The sequence below is a fragment of the Centroberyx affinis genome, unplaced genomic scaffold (assembly GCF_046629955.1).
Source record: "Centroberyx affinis isolate AG114_WGS23_722 - 3 ecotype Tasmania unplaced genomic scaffold, CSIRO-AGI_Caff_v1 ptg002554l_1, whole genome shotgun sequence".
Lineage (NCBI taxonomy): Eukaryota > Metazoa > Chordata > Actinopteri > Beryciformes > Berycidae > Centroberyx > Centroberyx affinis.
The window spans coordinates 183232-194384 of NW_027280766.1; the positions used below are offsets into that span (position 1 = coordinate 183232).

Consider the following 11153-nt stretch of genomic DNA (forward strand, 5'->3'; position numbering starts at 1 on the left):
CCTTTATCTGATCCCTTCAGGACACTGGAATGGTTCACATTTGTCTGTCCTTCTTCCGTGTTGTTTTAGACCACTAAATAAATGTCTTTTCTTTGTCAAATATGTTTTGTTGTTACTTATGTGGGCCAGTGTTATTCTGCATCCAAAAGTTGCTAGTCTGGAGACCCAAACGCCAAATAGCTAGAGGCTCCTCTGAAAAGCAATGCAGTGATTAAAGACACAAAGCATTTGTTCAAAAGAAAATAATCAGGGAAATCAAAATTAGATTTGTTTTGAACAAGCCTCCTCAAAAAACGTTATTATGATCATTTCTGGTATATGTAGGTCATACTTTATTCTTTATGAGAACACACACACACACACACACACACACACACATGTCCCACACATACACACACACACACACACACACACACACTCACAGGCTATGATAAATGGCACACAGTATTCGCCATACATTACAAATGGAGCAGCCCTTTGAGTAATGGGTAATGTGGCCTCACAGAGGACCTTTTAAAGAAATTAAATGCGAGGCGTAAAAAGAATCACGGCTGAATCAATTTGCTTTACAGGCAACAAAGAGCAGTCCATCTCTTCAGTGCATTCATTGAATAATTGAAAAATATAGGATGGTGGTACTTCATGTCCTTCTAAAAGGCACTTGAAAATGTTCCAGGATGAAATTAAACTAAAAGTGGTCTTTTTATTAATTATATCCGTGGTTGTAGTTGGTTTGAAAAAGAAAAAAAAAAAGAAAAAACTTTAATGAGTCATAAGTGTGCCTATCAATCAATACAAGCCGTTTCCCATGCCTCGATAGACTTTGATCATTTATTGCAAGAACTTTGAATAAAAACAAATGAAGTTACATAAAATGATGTAATTAGTAATTGGTGCAGGGTGGCTTGTTAATCATAATGGCATGTTTTTCTTTTTCAAGGTCACACTATATAGGTCACCCTACCATTCCTATATATTGGTTATTCAAATGAACTGAACTCGCCCTGGCCTTCTCCTCCAGAGCTGACCGCAGATTAAACTGTTTGAATAGGACCTGTACTTGCTCTAAGACTAACTATTGGAGTTGTGTAGTGACATTTTGAACAGAGCACCAATGTGATTAAAGCTTTTAACTGCAGAATATCAGCGTGTTTGTCATGGAAGTCCTTCCGCCAAAAAATCCCATGGAAACATAATGTCTGTTGTGATCCACAGTCAGATCTTGTTGGGCAGTTCATTTGTAATACTGTGTACAGACCAGCAGTAACTAAAACACGATGAAGTAAAAAGATTCACAGATGAGGGGGGTGTGTAAGTTTAGTATTTGTCCCCATGTATCATTACATTCCCTCAGTGACCACTGTTCAGTCAATATTGCTAAATTCCCTCTGGCTCATTGTAAATGGTTGAACTGAAATGACTGACAGCACATTGTGATGAGCGCATTCACTTCACCAAGCTGTGATTCTGACATATGGCCCAGAGTTTGTAATGAAATAGTATAGTGGGAATTTGCAAATATAATTAGGCTTTTTAAAAACTTAGAGGCCTATCCCGATACACCCCCACCTCCCAGTAATGCCCAAATTTAGTGGTTTTGTTATAGAGAGCAGTAATAATAGTAATTACAGTAATAATAATCATAATACTCTGTTTCTATTTGTTTTTCATTTATTTATATACTGTTTTATATATAGGCCTATACTGTTTTATATATAGGCCTATACTGTTTTATATACTGTTTTTATTGGTTTGTATTGTGTTTTATTCGTTTTGTCTTTGTCTTAACAAAGTACACAAGCAACCACTAAGCTAAATTCCTTGTATGTACAAATATACTCGGCCAATAAAAGGATTCTGATTCTGATAATAATAATAAACTTTATTTATATAGCACCTTTCAAAACAAGGTTACAAAGTGCTTTACAATACAAGATAAAATCACCAACAGATAAAACATATGAGTAAAAATAGGACTAAAAGCTAGTAAAAAAGAATAATAAAGTAAGAGAATAGGAAATAAAATAAGAGGAAGAGAAAATAAAATAATTAAATCATGAAGGAAAATGATAAAAGAGAAGGAAAACAGCCACACTAAGAAAATGCCTAATTAGGTCTCACAAACATTAGATGAAACCTACAGGAAGAAATGTCATGACCGACATCATTTGGTTATTTATAATCTATGTTACAAAAATTACAAAATAATAATCCGAACACTTTGCACCGACTCTTTCTACTGAGTGGGCTTTTGAGTTTGAAGGATTAGATAACCATTAATCAATGTACTTTGTTAGACAAACATACCTGAGCAGTGAATGTGAATGAAAACCAAATAGACACTTTGGCCTGTGCTCACGTCACCAGTAGCCCCAACATAGAAATTATATATTTGATATGATATGATATTTTCCTCATATTCATATACTGAAAGGGTCGTTTGTGGTCATTCAAGATTTAGGACATTTGCTGCAATATCTTGCAGGGTTTGATTTAACAAACAGGTTTCAGCAATATTGGGATATTCTGCAATTACTTTACTGACCGTTAGATGGCGTTAAAAAAAAAAACCAAAGTAGCTGCACATCGCTTTTGACCCGGAAGATAACCAGCCATTTTCGGCATTATTTGTTTACTTCTGGAGCATTCGGTCGTCGTGCGGTGGTGGTGATGGTTTTAGGGTTGTGATATATTTCGACTGCAACCGAGCCAAAAGTATTGGCAACGAATTGTTTCTACATCAGCTGTCTTATAGCCGTATATTTAACATCACAATGACTGAGGTAAGACAAGGCTGTAAAGTCTTTTCGACCGTTTTTCTTTGCTCCCGCTCAGGCGCTAACGTTACGTTCCCACGTTAAAGCCGGGCCCGACTATTTGCTGGAACGCGATAAGCTAACGATAGGATTTCTCCACTTGTTGTCTGTAACTTAAGCTAATTTAAGCGCTGTCCATTGAAAACAAAAGGGTGGAGATGGGTGCGGTACTTAATAAACGTCGCCGTCTCTGTGCTAGGTTAAATATAGTAGTTTTTTAAAGATAACTGTTTTCTTTTACAGGATGTCCAGAAGCACTCAGTCCACACACTGGTCTTCAGGTCTCTTAAAAGGACGCATGATATGTTTGTGTCTGATCATGCGAAACCAGTCGCACTGGATGAGCAAAGGTAAGTCTTACAACGTATAACTGTGAATCTTTGTGTTTTTTTTGTTATTTGTTAACCCAAGACCAAGTAACGTGATTATGCTTTGATGTTGCATGTAGTCCAGTAACAAGGCAATCAAGTGATCACAGTCGCTTAAATCGGTAGTATTCGGTAGTAAGTAATTGAGGGAAAGTGATGCATTTATGTCTGCCGTATTTGCAGCCATAACGTGAAGATGGCTGCCAAGCTGAAAGCAGACTACAGTGCGGTGTTACACATGCCAGTCCTGAAGGAGGGGAAGGAGAGAGGCTCACACATCCCGGGCGGCCTGCACGTCCACCAGGGCTATACACAGCCAGGTGGGTAAAATGAAATGACCGGTGCATGTTACTGAGGAGGGAGTGTGTGCTGTCTTAAACCAATAGAGGATTGATATAAATATTCTCCATGGTATTTTCATACTACCCAAAAAGCATAGTATTTAGGAATGTGGTCACCAGTTGTATCGGCAGATATTCCTTCCAAATTTGACACTAGTGACTGGTCTGCTCAGATACTGCAGATACTTCTATTTTGTTAAAAAAAAAAAAAAACATGTTGAAAAATCCCATTCACTACCATCATATGTGCAAGATATTTCTTCATAGCAGTTCATTCAATTACATAGATGCAGCTTATTTAGACTACTTTTTAAAAATGAATATCTTGTTTAAAACCATTTATCTGAAGCTCTAATAATAGCTCACTGGGCCTAATTTTCTTGCAGGAGATGACCCAGAGTACCTGATCACTGGGACACATGCTTACCCCTCTGGACCTGGTAAGTACTATGCTGTTAAATAAAACCAAACTAGCTGCATATTTGACTATTCTGTGGCCATTCACTGACCCAAATGGATGTTAATAAAAGTTTTTATTTGTTTTTTGTTTTGTTTTTCAATAGGAATAGCCTTGACTGCTGACACAAAGATGCACAGGTTGCCCAGTGAGGGAGGAGTCCATTCCATGGCGTTGGTCTTGCCCCCCTCACAAGCCAGGTACACTAGTTTTCTCCACTACTGTAATTGTGTAAATTTTAGTTTTATCAAAAGTTTATATGCTCCAAATAAGAAAAGTCAAAATACTTACAGTAATTCTGATACCTGCCTACCTAAATTAACAAAATATAAAACTAACTACCCTGTTGAAGCCCCATGCAAAAGAAAAACAAGCCCTGCTACAGCTTTCTTGCAGTCGTCATTTCTTGCACACAAATTACATTACCAGAATTAAACAGCATACCATGATATATACCGTTACCATCCACAATGTGAAAAATGTTATGATATGAAATTCAGGCCATATCGCTCATTACTACTACCTTTCGAAAACAGTCACCTAGTGTAATTAGAACTAGCCTACCTTTCTCATTAGACCAGAAAGACTAGTATTTGTGTGTGTCAATATGTAGTTTTCTGTGTATTTGGGTAACCTTTAAAAGAGGTGATTTTGAAAGAGGGCGGGGACTTGGGTGGCTTCCAGCAAAGTTTAAATTAAGTTATTCTGGGGCAAATGGTATGTAAACTTTAAGAACATGAAATCTTGTATTTTTGATAGGGAGAATATGATATATGAGATTAAGCAAATAAATATAAAATGAGTTATGTATGCCTATGTCTTTGTTTGCATCTGTAAGTACTTTGAAAACAAACATCGGAACAAGTGGAATTCAGTTCACCAGGGGACAGGTGAAATTCAGTATGGACTTAGGAAAAAAGTTAACGTTGAACCCTGATCTGTGAATACTGTTGTTTACTATGTTGCTATGTACTTTCAGGCAGGAGGCCAGCCGCACTGCAGCCAGTGTGGGTGACATCCATAGACATGCAGGAGGAGCAGAGAGATCTCAGCCTCACTCAAATGCTGTGGTAGGCTGTAGTGATTTTATGTTGGGGTTTTTTCAGCATACACCAGACGTCACATTTTGTTCACCTTTGCTGCAAAATCCCAGAAAGATGTGCAGAATTCATAAGATAATCACTGTATTTACTTTAGTCGCTGATGGAAGGAGGAGGCACCAGAAATTCTGCTCTCACGAGAAAAGCACCAACCATGCCTAAACCCCAGTGGCATCCACCATGGAAACTGTTTCGGGTAACTGCATATCATTTCAACTGTTACCCTTTATGCTGTTTTTCCTCTTTGTCTGTAGATAATATACATCACACACTGATGCTACAGCTTGACCTGCGTCTTTGATGTGTCCTTTGTATGATTTGATGTGTAATCTGATAGGTCATCAGTGGTCATCTTGGCTGGGTGAGGTCCATAGCCGTGGAGCCTGGGAATCAGTGGTTTGTCACAGGGTCTGCTGACCGAACCATAAAGGTGAGTTAAGATTTTCATGGTTTTAAGTAGTTTCTGTTGTTAATTAGCCAATTGATACTACTAATACTCTTGACCCCTAGCTGTTTATTCTGTGTTAAGTCATGGATGTTAGATCAGTGAGAATGTAATGGAGGAAAGTTACACGTTTCCACCCATGCAGAAAAAAATAACTTCATCTCTTGAAATTGGTGTTACCAGGGGAGGTCTAGTAATAATAATTACTAATAATAATTATTATGATTTGAGCACCTCAAATTAATTTTATCCTTTATTTATTTTTTTCTTCCCACCTATGCTGCAAAATGTCTCCAGTATTTTGTCAATCTTTTAATTTAATTTTTGATTTTTTTTTTTATTGTATGTGCTATTTCAGTAATTTGAGCCATGTCAGAGTGATTAATATACATGCATATATAATTAGGGCCCCTCAAGTGATATCGAAAGCACTTTTATCAATCTCTACAACTGCTGCTCTCATGTGATTACAACTCTCCTGCCAGCTCTAGGTGGCACCCTGGAGAAACTGTCTGCGAATGTCTGTAATAGGCGTAATATGACCTGAAGGCTCTTTCTCTTGTCAGATCTGGGACCTGGCCAGTGGGAAGCTGAAACTCTCCCTGACCGGACACATCAGTACAGTCCGTGGCGTGGCGGTCAGCGGCCGCAGCCCCTACCTCTTCTCCTGTGGAGAAGACAAGCAAGTCAAGTGTTGGGATCTGGAGTACAACAAGGTACAGCATTATAATGGATTAGTGGGCAGCAGGGTGGCCTAGAGGTTAGAGAGACCGTCCTTCAGTTAGTGGACCCAGGCCCCCACCTCAGCAATTATCTGCCCAGTTGAAGTTTGCTTAAGTAAGACACTGAATCACTACAGGCTCCAGGGGTGCTGTTCTTCAGCTGACCCTGTGCTCTGAGCTCCCTGAAGGGGGGCAAGTCAAAAGACAATTTCTCCATGGGATCAATTAAGCATCACATTACTGAATGACTTGTTTGTGATTCATATAGGAATGACTATAAAACATTCTGTGTTGCATTATTATTCTGTAAATCTGGTCTAGGTCTTAAATTAATAGCCTTAGCCATAAAATTAATTTTTGGTTGATCTGTGGTATCTTGCCATTCTCTTGACAATGTCCCTCTGTGTATTAGGTCATCAGGCACTACCACGGACACCTGAGTGCTGTGTATGACTTGGACCTTCATCCAACCATCGACGTGCTGGTGACGTGCAGCAGAGATGCCACAGCAAGGGTAAGGTCTGCTAGCTGCGCATGTACTACATCAAATATATTGTTGGCAGTGCTATAATAAAGTCTGTTAACTTTGAATTTTGTCCAGGTCCAGTTTCCATTTAAAGGATGTAATCTACAGTTAATTTTAGTCTGGTCTGAATTGAAGTGGAAAAATTAACTTTGTGAATATGAGCATCAGTCCAGACTACGGTTTGCCCTCATGTTGTTATCCTCAGTTTTCCAAGCATGATGAACTGCTGGCTATGAGATGTCAAAATCCATCTCTTTATACCCATAAAACTATATGGAACAATGGTCGAGTAATGAACAACATACTCATAAAAGCATGCGTGTTTGTATTGTTTCCTGTAATTGGTGCGATTACGTTATCACTCCTAACAAAGGGCATCACAGTTTGGTTAGTCCGACCTTTTAATTGAATGTGATTTAATCTGTCAACATTGAGTGTTCATAATTGGTTTTCCTCTCTGCCCTTGCAGGTGTGGGACATCAGGACAAAAGCCAACGTGCACACCCTGTCCGGCCACACCAACACCGTGGCCACAGTCAGATGCCAGGCTGCAGAGCCACAAATCATCACTGGTAAATAAAATTGGCAAACTTGATCCAAGCATATCAATCATAGCTCATTCTGTTCAGTCCCTCAATGTTACTGTGTGTTTACTCTTGTAGCTAATTGACTGGCTTTTTACTATATAGTCTCAGATTGTCAAATTATTGACCTCTTGCAGGCAGCCACGATTCAACCATCAGGCTGTGGGATTTGATTGCTGGGAAGACCAGAGCCACTCTGACCAACCATAAGAAGTCTGTCCGAGCTCTGGTGTTGCACCCCAGACAGTAAGCAAACTCATACTCTAAAATAAGCTCATGTTGATTGTAATAATTTTCAGCAATATGACATTAACCCTAGGGATAATAATTGTGTACATTGTTTGTGATGACATTTACCAGTACAAAAACACATTAAGAGTTTGAAATATGCTTAATATCCCGTCACCCATTCTTTGTGTTTTACAGATACACCTTTGCCTCTGGCTCTGCCGACAACATCAAGCAGTGGATGTTCCCAGACGGCAACTTCATCCAGAACCTGTCTGGTCACAACGCCATTATCAACACTCTGGCTGTTAACTCAGATGGCGTGTTGGTGTCTGGAGGTATTAACAACCAGCCACATTGGCACTTTTTTTTTACTCAAGTGCTTGTTTCATCTAAAGTTCATGTTTAACCGTCATTGCTGAATAATGGACCAGCTGTTTTTGGTGTTAATGTTGATTTCTGATGGGTGTTTTGTGATTATATGCTGGGGGTATTCGATTAGAAACACATGAAGCTCCAAGATGACTCATCATACACATTTATCTTCTCTCTGCAGCCGACAATGGAACCATCCATATGTGGGATTGGAGAACAGGCTACAACTTCCAGAGAATTCATGCCGCTGTGCAGCCTGGTTCTCTGGACAGCGAATCGGGGATCTTTGCCTGCATGTTCGACAACTCAGAAAGCAGACTGATCACAGCCGAGGCTGACAAGACCATCAAAGTGTACAAGGAGGACGACACAGCTGTAAGTTACACTGTTACATTTTAAAAATCAGTATAGGTTTCAGTGTCTGTAGAGTTTCAGAAGTCTGACTTCAAAAGAGGTGTTCAGCAAATTTAATTTAACATCTAATTGTTTTAACACTGGGTATTGTAGTATATATATTTAGTTTGTGAAAGTCATTGTCATGAAATTTCCAGTTAACAAATGGATCAATTGTTAACCCTCCTTTCTTTCTTGCAGACGGAAGAAAGCCACCCAGTCAACTGGAAACCAGAGATCCTCAAGAGGAAAAGATTCTAAAGATTTTTTTTTTATTGTTCTCATTCATGTTGTCATAGAAACCACCTTGAAAAACCTGTCTACCTGTCTACCAGGCCACCTGTTGTAGATGTACCCATCAATTTTGCTTGTTAGTGCTTATTCATAAGACAAATGTTTCCATAACAAACGCTACTTTGACAATAACCGCCACCTATTGGACAGAAGAACTTCACCCAGTGTTCCTCTTTATTCTAAAAACCATTTGCAGTCTTCGTTGTATGATGTTAGTCCAATAAAGCTGCTGTTTTGGACTGCCAGGAACCTCCCAGAATGTTTGTTCTTGATGATGACGGCTCTCTGGTGGCTCTGGTCCGTCTGGTCCACCAACAGCAGCCACTCCTCGGCCTCAGAGGGACTGGCCTTAGAGTACACATGGTCCTCTCTGAGGTCAAACCCTGCAGTGGGACAGACAATGAGGCCTCTTTGTTCCTAATGCCCTGAAATCATTCTTTTTGTATTGACCCAACAGAATCGCTAATTGTACATACAGGGAATCAAACATTTCCCCTTTTTTCTGGCTTGCAATTTGATGTTTATATTGCTGCATTAATAAAGGGCACAATTTTTTCACATCCTTCCTGTTTCTTTATTTTGTAGAGATGAAACACCATACTTACCGAGGTATCTGTTGGTGACAATGTTCCGGTAGTATTTGCAGCCATTACCCTTACTCTCCTCCCAGTACCCATGATCCCCAGGTGTCTCCTGGAGCTCCACTGTATTCATGGTGTCAGTCTCTGGGTCGAATATCTGCTCACCTGTTGAATCAAGTCATGGCTTTAATTATATGGCAGGAGCGAAGGCATCAGCTTGTTTTCAGCGTTGATGCTAGATTAATAACGGCCTGCATTGTTAACCACACAACCAAGTTTCCATGTAAGTCTCAAACCTCATTGTGCTATTATGAGTCAGCTCAGCTTTAAAAAAAACTTGTCATTGGTTTTATTGTATTGTTGGTGTAGTTTTTTGTATCCATGACAACAACAAATCCTGGCCCATATACAGTATCTACCTGAGTCGTGGATGTAGAGCATAGAGAGAGCATGGCGAAAGCCTCGGCCTGGCTTCTTCTTCAGGCAGCGTTTCGGGGACTCCGGCTCATCCTCCACCTCATTAGCAGGCTCCTCCACAGTCAGGAGGTGGCCGGCATTAAACATGATCTCCTCCTCCAGAGACTGAAGACTCATCTCAAAGTGCTCCTCACCCTTCTCTGCATTTCTAGAAGATGTTAGCACAGACATTAGATGTAAAATATATGTGAGGAGTCTGTTTAAGGCTATTCACATTTGAAAGCAGTCTTAATGAATGGTGCTTTATTCTAAAAAAGATTTATTTCATCCTACGCCAAAAGTAACATACTGTAGCCTAAGTGTTAATTTGTATGAGACATGCTTCTCTCAATGAAAATGAAATAACAATGACATGAGATTTAAAGACCACTATGAGTGATAGAACTCCATACCATAAATCAATTCTCTGCCATCCGAGTATTACAGTGGTTTCCCCTCCATAGTTTATTTCTACCTTCTGCTCTTTGAAATCTTTGGTATAAAATGTGACCCATCTATTTGAAAGGCCCCCTCACCTGAAGTCCACCCACAGCAGGCCAGCAGTGATCAGTCCCAGCCACTCACTGGCCTCCCAGTTCCTGGCCAGCATTACTGGCACTATGATGACCTCTCTGGTGTCAGCGTAGTTCAGCTCCTTCTTACAGCTGCGGGACGCCTGGTAAGCTGGAGTCATGAACGGACAAATCACTACAGCCTCCTCCACACCTGCAGCCATCCTGACAACACACACACACACACACACACACACATAACTTTTGCTTAAACCAGGAGGGAGGCCAGTTTTAGTGTATAATATCTAACTGCAAGGTGTGAAGTCATCATGACGTGATTATGAATGTAAAGGGTTCATCCATTACCACCATCTTTCAAGGACTGTACTCACGCATCGTTGATGTTGCCTGTCACCCCTCCCTCGATATCCATCCATACTGGTAAGCCATCATCTTTGAGGCGGTTGTATATCCTCTTCACAAGGGCTTGGTCATCCCACTGGTAGGAGAGCATAATATGAGCTGGCATTTTCTCTTTTTCAACTAAAATATATGAGGAAACAAGCCTGTGTCAACTTCCCTCCACTTCAGGAGTTTTTTACAGCCTGTGGTACTGACAGTTGCTGAAGTAGCTGTTCCAGACAAAGGTGAAAAATTGGTAGCTATGCCGCTTGTTTACATCTCAGGTTACATCCGTTGCTTGGTTACAGTACAGCAGTGGGAGGATGCACACCTGCATGCTATGCCTGCAAGACTATGGGATCCACAGTGATCTGGGCAGTTACAGAGTTACAGAGAATGACCCAAGAATGAATGTAAGGTGTTTCATTTAGATGTACGCCTGAATTCTGTTGTTTACACTGACAGTAACTATTCAGTTCAGTTCAGTTCAATTCAATTCAATTCAATTCAATATACCAAGCATGTTGTGAACATTGTCTGTGGCTGTACTGGG

At 40.1% G+C, this 11153-nt stretch overlaps 1 protein-coding gene across 1 annotated transcript; it reads left to right on the forward strand.

Moving 5' to 3' along the window:
- Positions 1–2647: 2647 nt before the first annotated feature.
- On the forward strand, positions 2648–9211 carry plrg1 (pleiotropic regulator 1). Its single transcript, XM_071534479.1, has 15 exons — positions 2648–2783; positions 3060–3166; positions 3368–3504; positions 3912–3965; positions 4089–4182; positions 4962–5052; positions 5180–5278; positions 5420–5512; positions 6094–6243; positions 6662–6763; positions 7245–7347; positions 7497–7605; positions 7786–7925; positions 8144–8337; positions 8557–9211. The coding sequence occupies exons 1-15, from the start codon at positions 2775–2777 to the stop codon at positions 8614–8616; spliced, it is 1542 nt and encodes a 513-aa protein (XP_071390580.1). The 5' UTR covers positions 2648–2774; the 3' UTR covers positions 8617–9211.
- The last annotated feature ends 1942 nt before the right edge of the window (positions 9212–11153 follow it).

Coding starts and splice junctions, on each gene's coding strand:
- plrg1 (XM_071534479.1), top strand. Junction 5,513..6,093: donor CTGCTGACCGAACCATAAAG/GTGAGTTAAGAT, acceptor TTCTCTTGTCAG/ATCTGGGACCTGGCCAGTGG. Junction 7,348..7,496: donor AGAGCCACAAATCATCACTG/GTAAATAAAATT, acceptor GACCTCTTGCAG/GCAGCCACGATTCAACCATC.